Source organism: Ochotona princeps, chromosome 15, assembly GCF_030435755.1.
Source record: "Ochotona princeps isolate mOchPri1 chromosome 15, mOchPri1.hap1, whole genome shotgun sequence".
Taxonomy (NCBI): Eukaryota; Metazoa; Chordata; class Mammalia; order Lagomorpha; family Ochotonidae; genus Ochotona; species Ochotona princeps.
This window is the reverse complement of record NC_080846.1, coordinates 20,572,951-20,599,342: the sequence shown is the minus strand read 5'-3', so window position 1 is coordinate 20,599,342 and position 26,392 is coordinate 20,572,951. Positions and strand designations below refer to the sequence as shown.

Sequence of the window (26,392 nt, the reverse complement as noted above, 5' to 3'; positions counted from 1 at the left end):
CCAACATCCTCCTAGGATCCCCAGTGTGGAGCATGCTCTAAGGGTTCTGCTCAAGTGGTTTCAATAGTTCTGAAATGTTGTTTATCTCACTCATCCAAGGATAAGGAAATCCTCCCAAAATCCATTGCCTGACATCATAGTCCACCTTAGATTCTCCATTCACCCAGATATATGCTGCCAACACTTGTCTGACATTGTTTTGCCTTTCTTCCTCTGCTGTGGTACCAGATGTCCTCTGCAAGCTTCGATGGACTGCCATGTCCTCCATGTGCATCTGGGTATGCTGCCCACTGCTCTGTGTAAGCCACTGCTGTGACACACACACTCCACAGTCAGACCACAGATCCTGCGATTCTCTCCATGGTTGGGAGAGTCCAGCAGTTCAGTTTGAGGGCTCCCCAAAGAAACCTTGTCTGAAGTGATCCAGTTGGGACTAGGGGCAGGGCCAGGCCAGCCCAGGATGCAGCATCTGATGGCAAAGGCCAAGATAGTGGGTGGGCTATGCCAAGCTGGGTCAGAGCAGCCACTGGCCTAGGCAAGCTCTGTGGCTGGGAGCAGGCCTGGTTGGGGAACTAAGGTTACGCCCCAGCTGGGTTGCAGTTCCCACTGGCAAGCACGAGAGCCAGAAAGGTGGCCGGCAGCTGGCACTGGTGCTGGCTCTTTATTGAGTTTGCCTGCAGCTTCCCACAGAATTGGTTATTTCTTGCTTGTGTCAAATAGCTTGTGTAGAATGGAGTTTATCATCATTTCTGTATTTCTAATTTTTTCCTTAAATCCTATAATTACTAGTGTTTGCAATTTGTGTAAACTAAAAGTAAATGGGGTCCAAGTTAGAGACAAAAAACCATGGTGCTGAAGGCTTTGTGGGCGCCTGGCTAGAGTATCGCCTTCAGCCTGAGACACGGTGTCAAAGCCCTCAGAGCTAGTCCTAGGTCATTCGGCCACCCTTAGCTGTCAGATAGTTGATGACTTTGGGAAAACCTTTCTTTTGGGTCCAGAGGCTCCTTTGTTTTCTGCCCAGCTTAGTGATTTAAATACAATAAAGCCAGGGTGAGGAGTGAGCTGATTGCACTGCTGGAGGCGGAAGAAGAAACTAGTCAGCTTTGGCAAAACCTGTGTCCCACTGCCAGGCCCTGTAAATGCTGGGTCCGTCCAGAGCGGGGTGTTGGTGTAATTCCTCATGAACGTGCATTGTAGGCGGTCATTCGATTCCTTGCACTTGTGAAAGCAATTTTAACTACAAATAAACACAGCGGCAGTATAAATGCAGAAGCCCCACACGCGCCGAGACCTCCCGTTGGTGAGAACGCTGTAGGCGTGGATGAGTCACACGCAGATAGCTTGCATCTGGGAGGTTCATGTGAACTCTGAGGCCACCAGACCTCAAGGCAAAAATAGATACCCTTCAAAGACTTTATAGCTTCCAGGAACCATTCATGTGGAAACCAAATGAAGAGGTTGGTTCCCATGAAACAGACCTCACAGCTATAATCAATGACTCGGAGTGACTCTCGTGGGACACGAGAAAGTGTGAAGGTTTTCATCTATGGTTGAAGGAATGTGATTGTAATTAAGACACATTATGTTTCTAGGATCGTTTTTAAGCGCTTAGCTTGAAGTGCCACAGTTTTTAGCCTTTTGAGTGGAAAACTTCTGTTTTAAATTACAACAAATGTCTCTATTAATGCTCTCCCTAGTTCCTTCTGAAACTTCACTCCTAAATTGCACCAGTCCAGAGCTGTAAAGGTTTGCGTGTGGAAAGCCTGCATCTGCTTTTCCTCCTTTGAGAGGTGGTTGTGATCCAGCCCGGTCGAGGGGAATAGGATAATTGCATTCTAAGAGCCTCTTGTTCTACAGCGTGTGTGACTTACTAGCCGATGAACAACACTCCACATCTGAATTTGAATACGTCCATAGAGAGGGACCCAGAAATGTGGGAAGGGAAGAACAGGGCTTCCCTTGAGTGTTTTCTGGATGGTGTTATGGTAGGAAATGCCTCTCCAATGTTGTTAAGGACAAGCTTACAACTTGAATGTAGCCCTCAGAAAAGCACCTGAAGGCAGCGTGTCCTTCAGATGAATTTATTACAGTGTATTTTCTTTCCACAACTCTTCATTGATTCCCCCCTCTTTGTCCTGTGAAATATGGCAGCTTGAGGAAGAAGGTAAACCCTACGTAACTAGTGCTCTACAGCTTAAAACCTTTTTTATGCACCTGGAGATTTTTTCATACTCGCTAGCCATAGTATACCTGTTCCCCTGCATTCGTGGAGATGGAAATGCTGTTTCCACTCCTTCATGGAAGTCAAGTTTGCATTTTTGGCATGGCCAGTTCCAGGAAAAACAATGATTTGCCAGTCAAAAATCATGCTCTTTGGGCTGGCATGGTGGCATAGTGCATTAAACCACTGCCTGTGATGTTGGGTCCCCTATCAGGTTCTGATTCCAGGCCTGGCTGCCCTGCTTCTGACCCAAGCTCTTACTAAAATACTTGGGAAGACAACCTAAGAAGGTCCACCTGCTAGGGATCTTGCCATTCATATGGGAGAGCTCAGAGTCCTCTGGCTAGAGGTGCCCCAGTGTCACCCCACAGATGACCGTCAAGTCTCATTTTGAGTTCACTGTCACCCCTGTTGAAATGTGGACCTTGATGTGTCAATCTCTTATCTCTGGACGCAACTGCTTACTGCTCTCCCACCAAGACTCCTGCTTAGGCTCCAAGGATGTCCTCCATCGGAGTCAGACGAGCAGTCGCTTTCTGTCACAGCAGAGCCCTCGGGGTTAACTTCCTCTGTGCAGCCTTTGACTCCTGATGATTGCTCCGTCTTTCAATCTAGCAGAGAAGATAGGAATCAACTTGTATTTCTGCTTTCTTATCCATCAACATTAAGTAGCTAATTTGCCTCTTCCTCAATCACTTCAACTTTTCATGTATACCTAAAGAAAATCATTTCGGTTCTTGTCACCATGTTCTGCAACTACAAATCTACTCTGAGCTTTGGCGCTGTGGACGCGTGTGAGAAGTTGATGTTACTGTCCATTCTTGTTCACTTTCCCATCAGAAGTAATGAGGTCTTTAATGAACCATATACTAGTGTTCTGAGTGTTGACAAAATAAGAAAAACAGAAGGTTCAAAACACACCTGCCAGTGTCAGAGAGGCTCCTGTGTGTGGAACCTTCTGTATAGGGGGCTGCTAGCAGCAACTTTGTCCTCCAGAGAGATAGAACTCATCCTGATTTCTAGAAGATGCATGCAGAAGCAGGAAGTTGTATGACCAAAATCTGCAAACACCAATTCTCATGTTTTAGAACCTGCCAATCCCATGAAAATGAACAGAAAGATAGGTGGACAGGGGACAAGGCAGGAGAACACATTTTGAAGTGGTGGATTCTTGACTTAAGTCCCATTGCAGACCCTTCATGAGCCAGGCTGGAACCTGTTGAAGCCTCTAGTTAAGCAGGAATCAGATCCAAGACCTGGGACAGAAAGCCCGTTTGCGTCTTCCCCCTAACCACAATGGTGAGGAAAAGTGATTTCAGAGGAGCAGCAAAAGCAAACAAAAAGTGAAAGGCAGTACAGAAACACTCCCATCTTCCTAATGGAAATTGGGGTGGCAAGAGCACGTGCTGAGTCCTCTTGAATCGCAAACAAAATTTAGGGGGAAGCCAGAAAGGAGAAAGTCAGAGAGGGGGAGGAGCCTTTGGCTTTCTCTCAGAAATCCCCTCTCCTTTTTTACCTTGGTGTGTCTCAAGAAAGAAAACAGCATCAAAAAGAGAGATGGCCTCCTGTGGCTGTTTCCTGAGAAGGCACAGCCCTGATTTTTCATGTGACAACGGTAGGGAAGGAGGTTCCCCAGTGTGGAGCCTGCTGTTGCCCTCAGCTACAGCACAGGTGAGCCCATCTGAGTCTACTCAGAGCCATACGTGGTAGAAAGTGAAGGGGTTCCTCCCCATTCAAATTTGGGAATTGTTGCGTAGATCCTGGGCTTGGCAAACAGCAACACATAAAAGGTACTTGACAAAGCTCATGGGAAAGTTAACTCTTAAAAACTATGTTGGTGCTGAAAAAAGAAGAATCTGAAACCCATGCATAGTTTTTTTCATAATTACATGTTTTTCATGAGCTTTCTGGAGACCCTTTGTAAAGGCATAGAAAAATACGGTGACAAGGATAATGCTTCCTAAATTGGCCTTTATCATGGCCATGGGAAGTACTAGAGAGTCCAACCTAAGTTCTCTGATTGATTCCGCAGAGAGGAGTTTGCCATGTAAATGAGGTAAAAGGTAGACGAGAGAACAGACCCATGTCTCTGTTCTTGCTCTGTAGATCCTCTTCTCAGCTTTGTTCTGTCTACCTGAGACAGAGAGAAACATAGATCTCCTGTCTGTTAGTCCCTTAACACCTGCCATGGACAAGGCTGAGCCACGGCAAAACCAGGAAGCAAGATCTCGGTGTGGGTGGCAGGAACCCAACCACCAAAACCCTGCCTGCTTGCTGCCTGCTTGTGCATTATCATGAAGCTTGAGTAAAGAGCCAGAGCCAAGAACTGAACTCAGACACTCCACTGTGGGCCACGGGCATCTTCATTGCAAGACCAAATACCCACCCCACTCAGCTTTGGTTTTATCACCCCTTTTCCTGGATATGTTCCCTGAATACTTGTTTCAATTCCATGTTTCAACTATCCAGTCGATGTAACTGTTAGCCTTGACCTTGTCCCTGAGCACGACTCCAGGGCCATAGCTGGGGTCACTGGCTCCTCTACCATCAGGCCCAAGCCCCAATTCCATATGCCCATAGAGCAGTGTGTTCTCCAGATCTCATCTCACCTGTCATTAACAGCATCACCAGTTGCCTCCAGTGGAAACCTCAGTAGAGTCCAGAAAGCTTTTTCTTAATTTTTTAAAAAGGGATTTATCTTTTTTTTAATTACTAAAATGGTAGATTTACAGAGAAAAATCTTCCATTCACTGGTCCATTCCCTAAGTGGCCACAACAGCTGGAGTTGAGTTGATCTGAAGCCAGGAGCTAGGACCTTCTTCAGGGTCTCCCACATTAGTGCAGGGTCCCAAGGGTTTGGGCCATCCTGTACTGCTTTCCCAGGCCACAAGCAGGGAGCTGGATGGGAAGTGGAGCTGTCAAAACATGAACCTGCCCCCGTATGGTCTTCCGGCACTTGAAGGGGGAGGATTAGCCAGTTGAGCCATTGTTCTGGAATCCCAGAAAGCTTTTTCACCTCACTTACTTCCCACATCCAAGAGGAGGAGAAAAGAGTTAGGTTATGAATTTTATCCTTAGGAGTTTTTGTGTGATTCTGTGGATATAGTGCAGACTCATTTTTTGTTTGAACAATTCCAAGAGCTTCAGGTAAATTATGAGTTGTGTTGAATTTTTGCGAAGAAGGAGAATTTGGCATGAGGACACATTTCATATATCTGTCAAAATAAAATTATAAGTTACAGATGTCCTTGGGAAGCATCAGTGTTAATGAACAGGGTAGGGTTTTAAAGCTGTTGGCCCAGAGAAGCAGGACTACCCTTCTGCAACCCCTTCCTCCCCTGCCCATCTCCGCTGGTCTCTGAGGAGTTGTAGCAGGGAGAGGGGTTGTCACAGCGGATGAACAGAAATGCTGATAGGGAAATCTGCATTCCCTTTTATCGTTAAAACCTGAGCAACAGTCACTCAGCACAGGTTTCTTTTTTCTTTCATTCAGTTTCTTCAGATCCCAGGTAGGGATGGGTATCATTGTGCATGAAAGAATTGGAAGTAATTGTTATCCTAGTTTGACTTTTGTGTATGTGAGTTTCCTTTAATAGTCTTTTTTTTTTTTTGGTGGGGAGGGGAGAATGATGCCACTGTGTAATCCATGAGCCATCCTTTAATAGTCTTAAAACTCTACTTAAAATACTTTTGCACATACTCAGATAAGTATGAAGAAGGTGAATTGACCATTTATCTATCAACTGGGGAGACTTGAATCTTAAAGTGATTCATTTTTCCAGTGTACTTAATTCATAGCTAGAGCTAGACTTTGGACTCCAAGCGATGGGTTATGTTCAGTGAATGGGAGGTGAGTTTCCAGACCCTTGCTGTAAGCAACGGACGCGGGGCCGCTATCTCCAGGTGGAGACAGGGATGCCACTCCCTGCCAGTGGAGCACAGACAAGGTGCGGGGCATTGCTGAGTGAAGCCCTGATGCTTGTTTTGAACAGGGGTGTGTGTGACAAAGAGCATGCCCTGTTCACTTACACAAGACTTTCCTAATGCTTCTAGAACCAGTTGTGCACGGATCCTGTTTGGCTCTCACTCAGCAGATATAGTCCTTGATTTATAGCATCATAAAGAAACAGCAGTGAAGGGGGCCTCGGGTTCTTGGCAGGCGAATATAGACAAAGCTCCCTCAATGTCCTTTTGAAGAATTCCAGAGATGGAGTCTGTGAGCTCTGGTCAAATGTAAAATGTGAAGATGAGGAAATTCTGTTCTAGTTTCCAACTGTAGAATCTTACAGATGTGATTTAAATAGAATTTCTTTGTGTTTGTTTCACCTTGAGCTTGAAGAACTGGTCACCCACCATTCTCTGAATAGAACCATTTCAAATGCATGGAGGAGAGTGCGATTAAATCGCTCCTCTATCCTTCCGACTAAAACCACGATTGCATTTAACCTCCCTCAAAGCATTGATTTTCCAACTCTGGAACTGTTTTTGTTTCTTTTGTTGTTACTGTGTTGGGTTGCTCCACCATGTTGCCTTCTTAAAGAGGTCAGGATTGGACTCAAATCTAGCAGGGGTGTGACTAATTCCAGATGTTAGCAAAGAGATTGCTTCGCTTACTCTGCATGTCCTACCTGTCTTGGTACACCGGCAGTGAGCCATTGTAGTCATCATCCATTTGAAAACTAACAAAAAAAGATCCATCCGGCTCTCAAAACAACTTCCCTGCAGAGAAAAAGTAATTCCTTCCTTGGTCCCACCAGTCTGGCGGCTTTGCTTTGAGGAGAAAAGCATGATTGAGTTGGGACTGGGAAATGATTGTGAAACTTGTGCTGGGCAACAGTGCAGTGCTATGCAGTTGAGGTTTTGACCCTGCACTTGAGAGAGAATATGTACCCTCTAATGCCAAATGCAAAATGAAACATTAAATGTTCAGTATCTGCACTGAAGTCTAAACACACAGGCAAAACTCTTCCAACAAGGAGCTTTCGAAATGGTTTTGAATAGGAAATCACTGTGGGATTTTCAGAAATAAATTTAGTTTGACCTCTGCAGTCCTTTAAGAGAAAGTTTCAAAATGCACAGTTGGGAATGTAAACTGGTACAGCCACTTTGGAAAGCCAGTTGGCACTTCCTCAAAAAGTTAAACAGAATTCCCATTAATTGCACTTCAGGAACGCATACCCAAGAGACTTGAAAACATAGATTCACAGAAAAACTTGTGTGCAGATGTTTATAGCAGCATCATTCATAATAGTGGACAGGGAGGGGTCAGCCCAAATGTCTGTAGACCCATGAGTGGGTAAAAAAAAAAATGTGACTTGTTCATGCAGCGGGATATTATTCAACCGTAAGGAAGAATTAAGTGCTTGCTTAGTGAATGACACTGCTCATTGGAAGCCACAGGTTGATTCCATTTGTACTCAATGTCCAGGATAGACTAATCCAGAGAGACAGAGGTTAGATTAGTGGTTGCCAGGAGCTAGAGGGAAGAGGAAATAGGGAGCCCCTGTTTTGGGGGAGTCCTTTTTGAGATGAAAATATCCAGTGATACCTGATGTATTAAAAACTCCTGATATGTGCATTTCTAAAAGGTGAATTTTATGCCACGTGGATTAAATTTTTAAAAAGAGGGGGAAGGGGGAGTGACCTGTCATTCTTTCAGCAATAATGAACACCTCGACTACTTGCCTTTGATGGCCAGGAGGCTTTTCCCCGATCTAGAAAATTTTGTGCTGGTGCATTGGGTTTCGTGAATGTTGCTGGCATCTGCAAGATGTTTGCAGAAAGTGGCTGAATTATGACATTGAGAAATGATCCCGAGTAGGACGAATGCAGACTGGGCTGGTAGTGAGAAAAGTGGTCACTTAGTTTTAGCTGCTACTTTAAAGATCTGTTGGGATTTGGGGGGGCTTTGTTTTTGTTTTCTTCTGGACCACTTTTGTGAATATTTGCACTGAGGAGCTCAATGGCTTATTTGAGGTCTTGTTAAATGAGTTTTCCATTTGCAAGCTCCTTCTTTCAGATCCATTCTGGAAAATGGGATGATGAGAAATACACCCAAACTAATTCCTGCCTCATGGGATCATTTTTTTCCCTGTAGCTATTTTTTGACACCTCTAATTAGCATCTCCAGCCTGGCTGGCCCCTGGTGGTGCTCCCTCCAGCCTGTACTCTCAGCTGCCCTGCTTTCTTGCCCAGCCATACTTTTCTAACACTTTTGAAGGAGACCCATGCTTTTGCTGTCTGTGCTTGCTTCCTTGGAAAGAACAGGCACAGTCAGACAAAATGGCTCAGTCCTCTAACCCCCATGCCTTGGAATTGATACACACTATCAGAAAGCATTTTCCAACTGGTTTCTCTTTGTCACCTCGTATCAACTTTTTTCGTTCATTCTGGAAAGGAGCAGTTTAATGCTGCATTTTGAAAAAGTATATGTAATGGAATCTGAGCATCCCATAAATATTCTTAACAGTGTCAAAGACGTCTTTTGTTTGCAGCTTTGTGTTCTAAGGGGACTAGTGACAGCAGTGAAATTACTTTGGGGCCTCAGGAATGGGCCTCTTGACCTTTAGGGTGTAAGGGAAGAGCTGAGGGTGATGTCTCCCCATCCTGACACTTCTGTGCCTGCTTTCTGAATGTAGCTTTGGTGATGACCACTTCCTGAGGCAGAACGTAGCTATTGTCCTGGCTGGTACATTTGTCCCATACTGGGCGCATCAGGCCTCTCTTCAGAGGCATTTCAGTTTAGAACCAAAAGGTGAAGAGGATGACATTCCTCTTCCCTGTGCAAGGGAAGGCACCCAGGTCCAGAGTGCAGGACCGCGCCAAGGTGGAGTGGGCACGCACAGATTGTGATGCCCAGGCTGGTGCTGTTTGTACCACCGCACTTAGCCTCACCACCGCCAGTGGCTCACATAGACATGAATTGTCTCCCAAGCTGTGAACTTTCTGAGCTGGAAGAGGGCTTGACAGTTAGCCTCTGCCTCCCAGTCTCTGAGCGTGTCATGCCCTGGCTGTCACATCGTAGCCTCCACAGTAAGCTGCAGGCCTCCCTCAGTGCAGAACCTGCTTCCTGCAGCTTTGTGGGTTCTGCTTGGATGCCCAAGTGGAGCCAGGGCTGTAGGGCTGGCACACGCTCAGCAGACAGGGGGGTGTTCATCTCTCAAACAGCAGTCTCTCGGCTCCTGGCTTCCCCGTCCTGCAAGTCCCTGGCTGCAGGGAGAAGAACCCGCAGCTTCAGGTGCACATTTGATCCCTGTGCTTTGTCTTTCTTGGAGAACTTTTGACACACACTCACGTATACACGTGTGCACACATACACACACCCTTAGAAACTGGACTTGTAGGCCCTGTTGCTCTGCTTCATTGGGCCCTGAAGCCAGGAAAGTTTGGATTTCTTTCTAATTTACAGAGAGATTCTGCTTTCGTTTCTACTCAGTCTCTCTCCCCTCTCCCATCCCCTGTGCACATTGGCCTACTCGCTTTCAATCATTGCTAGATTACTTGTATTAACTAATACAGGTACTGGCATCATGGTGTAGTAGGCTAAGCCTCTGCCTGTGGTAACAGCTTTATGGACACCAGTTCGTTTCCCAGCTGCTCCACTCCCAATCCATTTCCCTGCTTATGGCCTGAGAAAGCAATTGAGGAAGGGTCAAGTCCTTATGCCCTTGGCTGCTGGCTTTAGGTCAGCTCAACTCCAGCTGCTGCAGTAATTTGGGGAGTGAATCAGTGGATAAAAGGCCTTCCCTCTCTGCCTGTCCTCTCTGATTCTGCCTTTAAAATAAAAATAAGGGCCCAGTGTGATGGCCTAGCGGCTACGGTCCTCACCTTGCATGTGCAGGTATCCCATATAGGCACCAGTTCTAATCCCAGCGGCCCTACTTCCCATCCAGTTCCCTGCTTGTGGCCTGGGAAAGCAGTCAAGGATGGTCCAAAGCCTTGGGACCCTGCACCCATGTGGGAGACCCAGAGGAGGCTCCATGCTCCTGGCTTTAGATTGGGTCAGCTCGAGCCATTGCGGCAGCTTGGGGAGTGAACCAATGGATGGAAGATCTTCCTCTCTGTCTCTCCTCCTCTCTCTCTATCTGACTGTCGAATAAAAATAAATTTTTTTTTTTAAGTAAATGAGGAAGATAAAAAAATAGGTCTTTAACAGAACAGTACAGTGTCAATGCTATTTCATTTGGATAATAATGACAAGGAAACAAAGCTGTTTTTTTTGTACATACAGGATTTTTAGGTTTTAGGTTTTTTTGGGGTTTTTTTTTTTTTTTTTGGACTCTTTGAAATGCAGAGAGAGATGCAGAGACAAAGATCTGTCATCTACTGATTCATTCCCCAGATCTCTGCAACAGGCCAAGCAGGACCAAACTGAAGGTTAGGACTCAGCCCAAGTCTCCAGTATATTCAGCAGGGACCCACATATCTTGACTCGTAACCTGGTGGCTTCTAGAGTATTCATTAACAGGAAGCTGATCAAAAGTAGAGCTGATACTTAAACCCATACACTGTGATGCAGGACACAGGCATCTCAAGGAGGTCTTAAGTCTGTACCAAAGGCCCGCCCCTTCTTTTTTTCTCTGATATCTTCTAACATCAGATGGTTAAATCTTGGGTGGCATGACAGGGAAGCCAACTGTGTGTTGAGCCTCATTGACTCTAAAACAGGAGATTTCTTTCAAGCAACACAATGTAGGGTTGGTTGTTTAACCTCCTCACCCACCTCCATTTAGTCCCAGTAGTGGTTTGGGAGGTGGGGTGGGCCATCCATCCTGCTGCAAAATCCAGACTTCTTTTGGCTGGATGTGCCCTGGGCTCTAGAAGTTATGTGGTGTTGGTCCCAGGCAATAAGTGCAGTCATTAAGTTAGGGGAAGAGTTTTACTTTGCTTTTCTTCTATCAGCAACACTATACCACTCTAGAAATCCTTCCTGGTGTGTTCTATCAGAGCCTGTGGACATAGCTTCCAGCCAGACCTCAGGTCCCCAGAGAGGTGTTGGCAGCACAGCAGTACAGGATGCCCTGGTACAGGGATGGATGACATTTCTGTCAACTCCTCTGTGTGGTGAGGTTCTAAAGTCTGGCCACCAACACAAGGGGCTTATGGGCTCTTTACCAGCTAATCCTTCATTCAGAATTCTTCTTAGTTTTTGTTTATTTAGGAGAGACAGGGGCCAATCAAGAACTCCCATTGCACTGACTCACTCCCAATTCCACAAATGGCCCGGCTTGGCCACGTGGAAGCCAAGAACTCAACCTAGGTTTCCCACTAGAGTGTCAGGAACCCAGCTACTTGAGTTGTTACCAGTAATCTCCAGAGTCTACCTGAGCAGGAGCCTGGAGTCAGGAACTGGAGACTAGGACTCCAGTGTGGGATGTGGTGTCTCGACTACCTATCGCAGAACCTGGTTTTATAGAGCCATGGTTGTTTTTGAACACAATCGCTGCTTCTGAACCTTCTTGTGTAGGTTCTTTCTGACAATACAAGCAAAGAAGAAAATTACTGATGGTTTTCAACTTAACCAGTTCATATTTTCCTAACAAAATTCAGCCCCTGGCTTCTTCGTTAGTGGCTCCTGACACAGATTAGGCTCTTTTTGCAATTATGCCAGTACTTGGAAGGATGACCTCTGAGATGTGGTCAGGCCACTGAGAAGAAATTTTTACTCAGGACATATAGGGTTCCTGAAGTTTAATCGTGTTCCCAAGGTGAATCAACATTTAGGAGGACTCCATGCCCTCTGGGACTAGGAGGTTGGTGGGGACAGTGTGCAGGAGGGGGTATAAGGCATACATCAGAGCAAATAAGTTCCTCTTCGAGGAACCATCAAAGAGCTGAAGAAAGAAGAAAAATTGATTCTCTCTCCTACCCCCATACTTTTATTGCTACTTATTCAGCCATCATCCTATACTGTCAAGGTGGTCAGTTGGACAGTGGACAAAGCTGAAAATAGCAATCAAGGCTTTGTTCACTTAGCATCATAATGCCGGCAAAACCCAAAGAGAAAGAAAGCAAAGAGCCAACTGCCCCAGGATCCGTTGCTAATGCCCCAGGATGCCACTGGGGAACGATTGTCAGGACATGGGTGGGTCAGGGAATAGAGAAGGTGCAGAGTGGAGATGAGTGGGACCCACACAGGAGGTGGTGGAAAGGGAGCCCTTGCCCAGAGCACACTGGCTGTGTGCCAAGTCCTGCAAGTGAGAGAAGGATGGCTGCCCCAACAGGCCTGCTGGGTCAAGCCTCTGAAATTGCCCAGGGTCCAGCCTGAAGGCTCACCCACAGCGCTTCTTGGCTTGGAATCGGACTGTTTATATATCTGGGCATCTACATATAGTGTTTGCTTTTGCAGAAGTGGTGCTGGACCACACATCACCACACAACTTGCTTTCAGCCTGTCTTGGATGCCTCCAAGTCACTAAACATGGACTTTATTCTTCTTGCTCTTTAATGACGATGGTGTGGAGTACAAACCAATCCATTCAGCAATTTCTCTGGCAGGCATTCAGACTGCTTCCATCGTTTGCCACAGTAAATATGTGTACATATCCTATTGCAGAGTCTTTTATCTCAGGACTGTATATTATTTCCAAAGGCCAGGTGGCTGAACCATGGAACATGCAATAATGGTTTTAAGGGCATTAAAAGATGCTAACAATTCATGGTTCCATTACTTATGAGAATTTTTTCCCTCTTTATAAGAACTACTTCATAGCAGTGATTTAAAAAACAAAATAAATTTACCTGGGCCCAGAGCAATGGCCTAGTGGCGAAATCCTCACCTTGCACACACTAGGATCTCATATGGATGCTGGTAGGTATCCTGGCTGCTCCACTTCCCATCCAGCTCCCTGTCTGAGGCCTGGGAGAACAGTAGAGGATGGTCCAAAGCCTTGTGGTCCTGTACCCACGTGGGAGACCCAGAGGAGGCTCCTGGCTCCTGGCTTCAGATTGGCTCAGCTCCAGCCATTATGGCCACTTGGGCAGTGAATCAGAGGACAGAACATCTTTGTCTCTGTATAAATCTGACTTTCCCAATACAAATAAATCTTTAGAAAAGTAAAATGGTTGCCCATCTAATGAATAATTATTTGTTACTTGTGTTTGTGTCATCCTGGACAGGTGAAATTGAGCATCTTCCCATATGTTCATTGGACATGTATGTTTTCTGTCCTTTAGTTGTTTTACATTTATTCATTTGAAAGAAAGAGCGTCAGAGAAAGACAGAACTACAGATCTTCCATCTACTAGTTCACCTCCCAAGTGTCCTCCGTACAGCCAGGTTTGGTACAGGCCAAAACCAGGAGCCAAGAACTCCATCCAGTTCTCGTGCGTCCAAGTACTTGGGTCTGTCATTCATAGCCTTCTCAGGAGCTCCAGGAGGCACCTGGCTCCGAAGCAGAATAATAGACTCAGGCCAGCACTCTGAAATGGGATGGAGGCATTGCAAACAGTGTCCTAACCTGTTGTGCCACAACACTGGTGCTTAGTCAGGAATTTTATCAGAAGGGTTTTTTTCTTGTTTGTAAGTGTCTGTTAAGGCACATTTGTTCTGCTCTAAGGACCTGACATTGAGGTAGAATTTAATAGGAGTTAGTGAGATTTCCTTAAGAGAATGGCGAAACCAAGCCATTATTTGAAAGGAACATCTGTTTGGTGCTCATTTTCTTTTCTTGTGACCACCTAGTGCTCTGACTAGCTCAGGAAACAGAACTTAAATGTTTTTGACTCCAGGACATAACGCTGGAAGCCAGTGTTTGCTAGAAACTGTTCTAAACTTGAAATCCTTGTGAGGAGTTAATTGTCTTTATCCGGTTATTTAGTTAATGAGGTGGGGTAGAGGGAGGGGGCAGGGCTGAGGAACAGTTCTAAGAAAAAGATTCACTGTGGCCAGCGTTGTGGCACATCATCCATGCCAGCATGCCTTTGGGTACTACTTTGTTTTGGTAAGATTTATTTGTTAAACTGCAAGGCAGAGTTAGAGGAAGAGACAGAGATCTTCCATCTACCGGTTCACTCCCCTAAATGACCCAGCAGCAGCTGGGACTGGATTGGGCCAGAGCCAGGAATCAGGAGCTTCTTCCAGGTCTCCCATGCGAGCGCAGGGGCCCAGGCACTTCCACCGTGCTCTCCGGTTTTCCCAGGTGCATTAGGAGCTGGCTCAGAAACCGCAGCTAGGACCGCAGCTGGTGCCCACGTTGATGGCCAGCATCTCAGGCAGCCATTTAACCCATCCAGCCTTAGACCCAGCTCCCTACTGGTGGCCTGAGAAAGCAACAGAAGATGACTCAAGTGCCTGGGCCCCGACTGTCCATGTGGGGCAAACCCAGATAAAGTTCCAGGCTTCTGGCACAGCCCTGACTGTTGCTGCCATCTGGAGAGTGAACCAGCAGATGGAAGATCCCTTTCTCTATTTCTCTCACGCTCTCTCTCGTAGCTCTGACTTTCAAAATACATAAATCATTTTTTAAAGATGTATTTGTTTTTATTGGAAAGTTGGAGATACAGAGAGGAAGATCTTCCGTATGATGATTCACTCCCCAAGCAGCCGCAGTGGCTGGAACGAAGCCACTCTGGAGCCAGGAGCCAGGAGCCAGGAGTCTCTTCCAGGTCTCCCACGTGGGTGCAGGGTCCCAAGGCTTTGGGCAGTCCTGTACTGCTTTCCCAGACCACAAGCGGGGAGCTGAATGGGAAGCAGGGCTGCTGGGTTTAGAACCAGCGCCCATATGGGGTCCCAGGACATTCAAGATGAGGACTTTAGCCACTAGGCTACCGCGCTGGGCCTTCATAAATCTTTTTTAAAAAGAAGAAACTGTTCACGTTCAGCTTTGCCTCCATTTGTTAATCCTTGAGGTTGACTCATAAAAACATCCAGTCTTATTCACTGTGATACAGGTAATGCCCCCTGTGTTAGCCTGGAGCTAAAATTAAAGCAGGAAGATTACTGCAGCCTCTGTGAATGAAAAGCTAACCTTAACCTTGGGGAGTATCCTTAAGAGCTGTACTCCTGTAAGATAAGAGATACCCAGTGGGAGTTGGCTGCCAATGGATTGAAGAATCACAGCCTCTAGAAATGTTCTCTTTTAATCTGCCACCAAACCGCAGGTAGGTCAGTGCAGCCATCCGCATTCTGACCGTGGTAGTAGTCACAGGTCCGGAATGAAGACCCCAGACGACGGGTCAGGGCATACGTCTAGCTCTCCTTGGCTCCTGTTGCTGCCAGGGCTTTTGGTGATCTGTTTTTACATGTTCTCTTGGATAAAGCACCGCAGAGAAAAGTGAAATAGATGATGTGAAGTGCAGGGATCCTGCGAGGAGAGAAAGTAGCTTGAAAGGCATCTGTCTCCTCTATGGATTGTCTCGCATGAGAATTGTCAGCTTTCCCATGCGCTCCGTTCCTTTTGAACCCCTTTCCCCCTGGCTGCCCGATTCCGCATTGGAGACCGGCACTCTGACAAATTGATCCCAAGATGAGCAGGATGAAAGAGAGAAAGATCAAAAGGTAGCCAAGGATCGCATAGGAAGAGGCATCGGAACTGGCATCTGTAATCCATGAGTACCTCACAAAGGAAGACCGTGGTGGTTCAAACAGAAGTGAGGGATGTTCTGTCTGTAGTTGGATTTGAATGTTATTATCTAGTTTAAAAAGTAACATACCAAATCAGAGTGAGATAAAAGAAATTGGTTCCTAGTGTAACGTAACATAGTAGGGTGACGGTAAGTCACAATAACCTTAATCCAGTTGTCTTTTTTGCAAAACCAGTGAGAAGACGTGGATTTCTGAGGGCTCAGACTGTAGTGCTGCTGTGAATGAAAGTTCTGTTCAAAGCCTTCCTTTTTTTCTTTTTTCTTTCCTTCTTTCCTTCCTTCCTTTTTTCTTTTATTTTTTAAGATACTTCTATCAGAAAGGCAGATTTACCGCGTCTGCAGTGTGGAGACCAAATGGTGGTAGCCATCATCACTGCGTTCTAGGGTCTGCGTTAGCAGGAAGCTGGAGTCAGGAGCTGGAGCCCTGAATAAAATCCAGGCGCTCGAATGTGGCACCCAGGCATCTCAGCTGTGCGGCTCAACATTGACCCCTCTCCCTCCCTCAGAGGCCAGAAGCAGCTTCCCTTAAGCTCCCTCACCTCTTCTTTTACTCCCAGATACGCACTGGGATCCTGCTGAGGCACTCCTGGTACTGAGCATTCAGAATTTCAGTGAACAAGTCAGAGAAGGTGCCTGGCTTCCTAGCATTGGGCTCTCGAGGGAGCCTGTTCCACGTCCTTACTGGCTTTTTGGCCCCACACTGAATGGCCCTCAGAAAACCTTCATGGACTCTGATCCCCTCCTCTCCCGTGGGCTTGTACCCTTTGCCTCTGTCCTCCAGGATGCCTCAGTTTCCTCTCTCAGCCAAGAAATTCTATTGGAATTCAGCGACTACATAGAAAGAAACTTCAGACTGGCCATGAGCAGAATGTGGAGAGAGAAGGCTGTATTTGGCATAGTTCCCCCCCAAAATGTTTCCATTAATCCCCAGGTTCTTGGGGCTCCTACTGGATCCTAGAAGAGAAAGTCCTAGAAGAGAAAGGCTTTCAGGATCTGCCTCCTGTTCAAGTGCTCTAAGTCTCTCCATCTTTTGCCCCTACTGTTACCTTCATCTTATCATTAGAATAAAGACCCTTTGAATTCACTCACGTTGCTGTGTGAATGGAGGACATCGTCTTTAGTTTTTTACAAGTGGTACATAAGGAGGCTTTTGTTTTTTCACTTTACTGGAAAGACAGCAAGACAGATCTCCCATCTCACTCCGCAGATGCGTGTCATACCAAAGCCAGGAGCCCAGAACCCAGTCTTTGTCTCAGCCATAGAGGACAGGAACTCAGCTGCTGGATGGTTACCTGCTGCTGCTCCCAGCCCAGCATGCATGGAAGCAGGAAGCAGGATCAGAAGCAGAGCTGGGACTAATGTGGCATGTGAGGTGCTTCACTTCTAGGCCAAATGCTCAACACTATAGACAATAGTAGTTCAAGTTTCATATTTCAGGTGGCCTAATGAAGGAGGTGATAAGGAAAATGACTGCAAGAGGGTCTGTCTGCTCAGATTCTCTCACTCTACTTTCTCTCCCAGCAACCGGATTCAGACATCCGCTAAAGCCACCACGATTTTTGTCCTCATTTCTTACCACGCCACTGCTTTGTATAATAGCAGCAACTGGAGCACAGGTGGTACAGGGGTCTGGCTGGGGTTGTGACCACTCTATCTACTTAGAGGGATTGTTCGCATGTCAGGGGCTGACTTTATAGGTGGGAGGTGGGGACAGGTACCCAGGCAGCTTTTTAGCTCAAAGAACCAGGCTCCCTAGAATCACCCACGCCTTTTCCCAGAACTGAGCTGATTGAAAGCATCTCCCAAGTCTGGGCTTAGGCTGAAAAGCATGTTAGATCTCTAGTCTCCTTGGCCCGGGCCAGGGAGCTGTTGGGCTTCTATAGCAAGCAGTTCCCTGAGCTGCTTCCAGTTACCATAGGAAGGGCAGCACTCAGCTCCAGCCGATCGATAGCTGGAAAGAGTCTGTCAGGAACCACTTTGGAAACAAGAGGTCTGGGAACACGAGGCACTGCTGGCAACAGGCCCAGGCATGGCTGCTCCACAGTTATCGAGCCCTGTGGCCTTAGACCATCTGCTTTGGGGAACTCCATTTGCCCAGAAAAACCTCGAGTCAGCACAGGCTTTAGAGTGTGAATTTCCTGGGCATTCCAAATAGATGATACTGGCTTTTCTGGACCTGCGGTAAGACCCCAGAAATGTCAGGGTCTAGGCCTAACAGTCACAGATTATTATGTGCGTACAAATCACCTGGGGATCTTATACAGTGCAGATTCTGACACGGCTGTGGAACCTGTGTGAGATTCTGCGTGTCTACCAAGCCCCTAGGAGGGGCCCTGCTGCTGCTCCGAGGCTCTTTGAGTAACAAGGATCCTGAGTTGTACTATAGAATGCATTAAATGACAGCCATGTGTGACTGTTTAAACATAAACTCACTTAAATCAAAAATGCAGTTTCCTGTGGCCCTAGGCACAATTAGACTTCACAGCACCCACATGTGGCTGGTGGCCGCCACATTGGATGCGCAGGTCGAAACAACACCAAGATGACATCAGGTTGCCCTGCATAACCCATGACTGGAATTAGCCTCTGCTTCATCGTTCTTTTATTTTACATGTATTCATTGAAACTTGAGCGCCAAGTAGTATGCTTGGTGCTGAAGTATTAAGGCACATGATCTTTCTTAAGGTTTGTTTTTAATTTTTTCAATTGGAAAATCAGATATACAGAGAAGAGAGAGGAAGATCTTCCGAGTGTTGATTTGCTCCCTAGGTAGCCACAACAACCTGAGCTGCTCTGATCCAAAGCCAGGTTGCAGGAGCCTCTTCAGGGTTTCCCACATGGGTGCAAGGTCCCAAGGCTTTGGGCCATCCTTGACTGCCTTCCCAGGCCACAAGCAGGGGGCTGGATGGGAAGTGGGGCCACCAGGACACGAACCAGTACCCAAATGGTATCCCAGCACGTGGAAGGTGTGGGCTTTAGCCACTAAGCTACCACTCCAGGCCCAGGCACATCCTTAAAAAAAAATTTAATATGAGAGCAGTGATGTGTTTGTTCGGTGGTAAAGATGCCGACGTCCAATCCTGGAATACCTGGATGAGTCCTGACTCTGGCTACTGATTGCAGCTTCCTGCTAATTGTACCCTAGGTGGCGGAGTGGTAGCTCAAGTAATTGGGTTCCTAATGTGTGTGGGAGACTTCTTTTGAGTTCCTGGCTCCTGGCTTCAGCCCAAGCCCAATCTTGTTGCAGGCCTCTAGGGAGTGAACCAACAAATGGGAAATGTCTCTTGTCTCTCCCTTTCTGTCAATTAGAAGAAAAAAAAAAGTGCTTACCTATGATAAGCCACCTAGAGTGCAGTGCGCTTAAAATAGAGACACCTCCAGTGTGGTAAGGGATGCGGAGTCAGTTACAGGGAACACAGCCTTGCAGGCTGGAGGCAAAAGCATCTGCCAGCGTTTCTCGTGCGTGGTCTCACCTGAACTTTGAGCGCCCCAGAATGAGCGGTTTGATGCGGCTGGCTGCTGACCCTATGTTTTTCCCCCTTTGCAGGGCCATAATCATTAGAAATGGAGAAATCATTCCCATGTCTTCGGAATTCACCCCTGAGACTGAGCGCCAGCGACTTCAGTACCTGGTAAGAGCCATGTAGGTTCAGCAGAGGACTGTGCACAAGGGATGCCATTGGAGCTGCTTGGGAGGAATTCATGGCTGTGGACAGGAGCTCAGAACCCCAGCATTCAGGACACATGGGCCTAACAATCCCTGCTGCACCCCCCTGCAGCCTTCTACACATACCTGCAGCTCCTGTGACTCACCCTGCGTTCCACGTGTGTGACACACACTACCTCCGTGCATTTCTTAGCAGAGGGTATCCCATTCGTGTGTTCTGTTTCCTTTCATGGGTTAGTATGTACAGTGTGAAATGCAATTTGGAAGAACGCAGGAGCATTCCTCATTGGCCTGCTGTGATCCCATTTTAACTTCACATGGATGACACAGAGAGGAGGAGCTGGTACCCACATGGCTGCTGTCTGCTCCCTACTCGCACCCCAACTTCTTGGCATTGAACATCTTGGCCCTTTGGGAATGCTGCAGACATCACACAGTTTGTACCCACGCTGAGTCAGTTCTCTGTAGATCCCTGGCTTTAGGATGAAATTTTGAAAGGACTCTGTGATGGCTTTGCTTCCCTCAAAACAAAAAAAGATACATGTTCTAAGCAACAGGATGGACTCCCTTTCTGGCCTCAAATCAAGGGCAGTCATCCTGGGTTGTGCTGGGCCAAACATCTCCAGGTACTGATGCCATGAACCGCCGCTCTGTGGATGAATGTTTTCTTACCCAGCTCGGCTTCTTTCTAGAAAACATAGTCAATGTAGTGGCCGTGTGTTCGTAGGAAGGACCTGGTCCAGGCAGCTCAGAGAGGAGTTTGTTCATGTCTCTGCATTTCAAAGTGTGTGAATCGTCAGGGGTTGATCACTCTGGTTGCGTTAAAAGGCAGCCATGCGCTCTTCCCTCAGCTGCTTTGTGTTTGGGTTGGTTCGATTCCATTACGCTCTGCCACTTTTGTTAGTTATCTGTTGTATACAATAGCAGGAATCTAGAGCCGGTGACTGAACAGTGCTGCAGCCTTTTATCGACTGGTACTGTCTAACCTTTATGCTGTCATCTTCAAGTCAATATGAGAAAGTTCCTGAAAGATGGAACAGAAAGATGGGCACTGTGGCACAGAGGATTAAGCTACCGTGTGAACTAACTCTCCTACCCTTCTCTGCTCTCTTTCCCTCTCCCTCAGTCGTCTTCTCAGGTAAATAAATCTTTTTTAAAAAGATAAAATGTAAAGATAATCTCATCTTGATGCAAAGAAAATTGAAATATAAGCGTAGCTTTTTACAGTACACATTTTGCTTAAACTTATTGAAGACCCTACATGTGTGTATATCTCAGTAACTTTTTTTTTTTTTACCAAAGTTGATCAGTTCCATCTTTCTATGAACTTGTTGAAATAATGCTGTAGGTATGATACCACTAGTAGGAAATCCCAGACTTTAGACCTTTCTCTTTTCTTTGGTGGTCTCTGGAAGGGACCCTATAGCAGCCAACAGATCATTCAGGTCCCAGCTCCGTTATTCACTGGCTGTGTTCAAGTCCTGTTAACTTTCTAGACGTCTGTTCATCACTTGTGGTATTGAGATCTGAACTAGAGGGTCCTCAAGGGCCCTTGAATGCATGGGTCCCTCCAGGTGGAGCTCACAGCATCTGCCACCTGCCCATTTTCTCCACTCTGTCTCCCGCAAGGCCACCCAAGTGATCTCACCACAGACCTCATCACTCCCCTATGCAAAAGCCTCTCGTTCCCCACAGCAACAGGGTGGAGGCCGTACTTCCTGGCTGACCCAGAGTCCTGGCCCCTGCCCTGCTCTGCAGCTCCTCCCCCCTGCTGCCGCCACCCGCACGACTCTGCGTCCTGTGCTGTCCCACGGAGCTGTCTTCCATTCCAGGACATGCCGTGATCTCTCTGACCTGCATGCTATTGAAAATACACTCTGCCTGGACAGTCTTCCCCCTTTTCTCTACTAGAGAGTCTCCACCTTCCCCCCCTTAGAAATCACAGCACAAATATCACTTCTTCTGGGAGGTGTCCGCCAGTCTTCCCAGGGCATCTGTCTGCAGGGCCTGGGCGGCAATGTCTGGTCACCTGCAGGGCGCCTCTCAGCATAGGGTGTCAATTGCTTTTTCAAGATCTCCACAGCTCCCTTTCCAGGGTCGCTTGCTGGAGTCGCCCTCATTGTCAGTACTCAGCACAGCAGCTAGCACACAGGAGAGAGAGAAATCAGTATTTGCTGACAGTATGTAAGAATGAACCAATTTTCGTATCCACTTTCAAGTCACTACCTAGTAGTATTCTCCTCACGTAGACATCAGAGCACAACATTTTGTCTCGCCTATCTCCCCTGTAACTCACCTTCATTGCCCCCTCCGTGTCATTGAAGCCACTTCTTGTTCCCTAGGGCTTCCGTTTTTTCCCCCTTGAGACTGTGAGAAATAAGTTAACTTATGTCATTTTTAATTTCAAAATTATTTCACACGTTCATACTATGAGTAGGAACTTAAGAGGTCAGTTTTGAAGAAAATGATGGGAATGATGAGATTCTTCAGATGCCTGGCTCTCAGTGGGATATCCTGGGGGCTGTTGGAATAAGACACGTGTGTCTGCAGGCCTCAACTTTATCACCAGTGCGTTTGATTTCCATGAGGCCTTTCCCCCACCCCCGCCTCATCATGAGTTAAGGGGATAGAGAACTCAAGAAAGCTGTACAAGGATGAAATGAAATGATAGATGTAAAGTTTTGAATTTTTTCTAAATCTTATTTTTTAAATTATTTTTGTAATTCAGTTCCATAGACTCTAGGATTTCTCCCTCCCGCTCCACAAGCCAAGTCTCCTCTCCTCCCACCAATTTCCCCTCTGTTATTTCAATGCATAGTCTTCATGAACAGTTGTTAAGCCCATCATTCATTCCACCATTTAAGTGTATGCTGACATTGTAAGTATGGACAATGGCAGAGAGCCCAGTATCCTATTGTGAAGAAATATTTAACAGTTTTATTGGGAGTCCATCTTTGACTTGGAAGTAGAGATGCATACTGCATTGCGTCTTTACATCTGAATATGATAGTCTGCATTATACAGTTACTATACATCTCTTTATGTAAACAGCCATAAAATAAATTTAATGTGGTGTTTAATGGAAAGGAAGATACACCTTTGGCAGTGTGAAATACAGATGATACACAACTCACACTAGGGTTATAACCCAGTTAGCCCATTATTATGTGGAAAATATCCAAAGTTCAAACCTACCCGAACATTGCAGCTCAGTCTTGCCTCCCTTAAACATGCTCAGCCTGCAGTTGGGCAAAACTATGAAAAACCCAAAGCCTGCTTAGTAACAAAGTGTTGGATTTCTTGCATAACTTATTGAATTCTGTACCAAAAGTAGAATGCAGTGTTTTCATGGGTATACTTTCACAACATGATAAATTTTAAAAATGCACGAAGTTGAACCATCATGAAGTGAGAAACACCTGTGTGGTATAGCGTCTTTCCATTTTAAATGTGCCTAATCCTACCAATTTTTTAAAAATACACATTTTCTAAACTAATGATGAAACCAAGTAATCCAATGAGAATTGCAGAATCCTTTTCCTCTACATGATCTTAAGCAGCTAATGCATTGCTTGAAAATTGGCAACATGTACCTTATCCTTGGATCATATCAAGTTTCATGTTCAGAGTGTATGAGGAAGCATTTATGAATCATTTAAACTTCTGGATCCCTAGCCACTTGCTGTCAGAGGCTGTTCAAACTTGTAGAAATGGTTCTTGATTTTCTTGGGGAGCGCAAGGGGGAGTCCAAGCCCTTTGTACACAAACCATTTTGATCCACATCAGAGAGGAATATTCTTGGTATGCACCATCCGGACATTCGGGGATTATAGAACTGGAAGCAGATTACAATATGATGGATGAAGCTGGCACGTTAATTTTGTTTGGTCTTGCATCCTGACCTCGGAGGGTCCTTCACGCAGCTCTCTGGGTAATGTGAACTTTGTTTCATAGATTCACAGGCAGGGAGATTAATCAAGCAGGCCTGAGGCTTTGACGTGTTCACATGGAATGTGGCAGGTGTGTGATGAGGTCAAGAGCCTTGCACTGCTGCCAGGGAGAGCAGATGATCCCAATGGTTATGGTGAAGGTTTGCCGCTCTGTTGCTGGACCCTTTGTTGTTGTCGTTTTTAATGTTTCCAGGGTGATTGAATTAAAATATTTATGGGATTGCACCAGTATTTAAGGAATTGCACCAAGCCAGGCAGGCAGTTTTGATGGATTGGGGACTCAGCTAGGAGGGAAGGGACATGGTGGTGGTATTTCTCAGGGATGTCCTCTAGAATCTCTGTAGCCCTGAGATGTGGGAGTGACGGCAGGTGCTTTATTCTGCCTGGACTTATTTATAAGCTCTGACTTGATTACTTTAAGAAGTACTGGTATCGTCAGAGCTTCAAATAATGGACTTGTGTCCTTGTAGAGTTCTCCAGGCCTGCACCTGGTTCGCATCAAGGGCAGTGCACAGAGAAGGTGAACGTGGGTTTCAGCAGCACAGCTGATCCACATGAAGTGCATTGTTCTCCATGGTGATCCTTGCCGTATCCTCGGAACCCTCCCAGCTCTCTGCACCCAGCCCCGGGCTGCTTGTCCACCCTTCGCTTGGTACTGGGCTTGGGAAGACCTCAAGGCAGCAGCCTTGTGTCCCTTAGCTCTCTGGGATTCGTTATGCCCAGATGATCTCTAGAAAAGTATCCCCGAAGCGTGGCCTGCTTTTCAGACAAGGGGCTGTAATAGGGAAGCTCAAGTAACCTAGTGAGTGAAAGTGACGCATCATGCATGCATCACACTTAACCTTGGGAGCAGGTGGTTAAAGCCAGTGAGCCTGGCCTGAGTCACAGAGGCAGCTCTCCTCTTTGCTCCTTAGGAGAACATCTGAGTGGTGGAAAAATCCACCCAACCTCATCTCCTTCACCATTTAACCTCCTTTCCTAAAACAGCAGGTGAGTTTCATATTTTCTAATTAGACAGAAAACGGCAGGTTAAATTCCATTGTGACACTCCTCATATTTACTGCAGGTTCCCAAAAGTCACATACTAAGAATCCAATCCACACACAGTGAGACCTCAGCCATTTTACATTCTTTTTTTCTGAACCCTAATCAAAATAATATATTCCTGAGAAGTGAATCAGGCAGTCAGTCTTGGCCCTGGAAGAGCCATCTCATTTAATCGTTCGTGTGACCGGTAGTGCTCACCAGTGGCTTGGCTGACGTTATTCATTTCATTTCGTTCTTGACCTTAGACTTTCTATCATGATAAGTCATCTTGAATAGTAAGGCGTCCAATCTTCTCATCAAATTGGACGAGATTTTCCCCCTGAGGGCAAAAAGAAGAGATTACTCAGTCGGAAAAAGAAAAAGATTTGTAATGGACACGGAAAATCCTCATTTTGATAACTTTTCTTTCAAATATTGAGAGAGCTCAACATTTTAAGACTGAATCTGAAAGTCTTAGTTTGAGGACTTTGCTTGCAGTTTGAAAGAAGAGCTTGCGGGATCCTTCCTGCTGTGGAATCTGCTGTTATTTAACACCTGTGTATTTACACTGTCCCATTTCTGCTGATGGCGGTGGAAATCAGAATCACTTCTTTTTTTTTTTTTTTAAAGATTTATTCATTTAACCACAGCCAGATATACAGAGAGGAGGAGAGACAGAGAGGAAGATCTTCCATCCGATGATTCACTCCCCAAGTGAGCTGCAACGGGCCGGTGCGCGCCGATCCGAAGCCAGGAACCTGGAACCTCTTCCGGGTCTCCCACGTGGGTCTAGTGTCCCAATGCATCGGGCCGTCCTCAACTGCTTTCCCAGGCCACAAGCAGGGAGCTGGATGGAAGTGGAGCTGCCGGGACTAGAACCGGCGCCCACATGGGATCCCGGGGCTTTCAAGGCGAGGACTTTAGCCGCTAGGCCACGCTGCCGGGCCCAAGAATCACTTCTTTACAAAGGTGCTTGGTAGTCCCTTTAGAACTATGCTTGCTAAGCCTGTCCCTAACAGAAATGGGTCTATATATTCGCCAAAGGCTGGAGTGTGCATAGCAGCACTGCTTGTAAGAGGCCAGGCTGGAAGCAGTCCACAAGCCCCCAGATAGCAGAATGATAAATAAGTCACAGCTTCATCACAGGGTGGAGTAGTGTATACCCCGAGACTGAGCAAGTTGCAAACACACACGCACAGGAGAATCTTACAGACTTAACACTGGGCAAGAAGGGCATCCTGCAGAGTTGTAAACGAAGAACAGGAACAGGCAAAGGCAGTGGTGGGAGCCGGGACCAGTGAATGGGATGCCCCTGAGGACAGCCACATTCCATCTCATGGTGCCTGGGTTCAAGACTTGGCTCTACGCTGAGTTCCAACTTCATGCTGATGGGCGCCCTGGAAGGTTGCAGATGATAGCTCAAGTGCTGGGTCTCTGCCACCTGTGTAGGAGTGAGTTCCTGGCTCCCAGCTCGAGTCTGCTCAGCCCAGCTTTTGTAAGCATTGGCAGAGTGATTTTAACTCTGAAAAGACTTTGGGTTTGTTACTTACATTGAATTCAAACTAAAATCACTTCCAGCATTCACAACCCCAGAAAGAAGACACAAGTGAACTTTTCTAGCCAGTACATACTAGAACAGGCCAGTATGAACATAGCAATGCTAACCAGTCATGTCATTTGAATGCTGGCAGGCCTTAAGAAGTTTCTACATCCCCACGTTGTTTGGCCCCTCTGCTTCTGCCAACAAAATGTCTGTACTGGCCTGTTGGGAGTCCATGGACTTCCACATTCCCTGTATGCAGCCAGGTCCCTGCCCAGATTAATTCCACCCAGTGACTTTGGCATCTCCTCCAATTATTGGAACAAGAACCACTGAAGCTCTTTACAGCAAGTTCTTAAAGCCTATTTTAAACATTGGATTCTCAAAAATACTAATAGGTTTTA

The 26,392-nt window shown here is 46.4% G+C and overlaps 1 protein-coding gene across 1 annotated transcript in view; it reads left to right on the top strand.

Annotated features, from left to right (window-relative positions):
* Nucleotides 1-26,392, top strand: part of PPM1H (protein phosphatase, Mg2+/Mn2+ dependent 1H) — a 219,258-nt gene that overhangs the window by 122,545 nt on the left and 70,321 nt on the right. Inside the window, exon 5 of the mRNA XM_004582989.4 lies at nucleotides 19,353-19,437. Within this exon, the coding sequence (XP_004583046.2) occupies nucleotides 19,353-19,437 (85 nt within the window). The remainder of the gene's footprint in view (nucleotides 1-19,352; nucleotides 19,438-26,392) is intronic.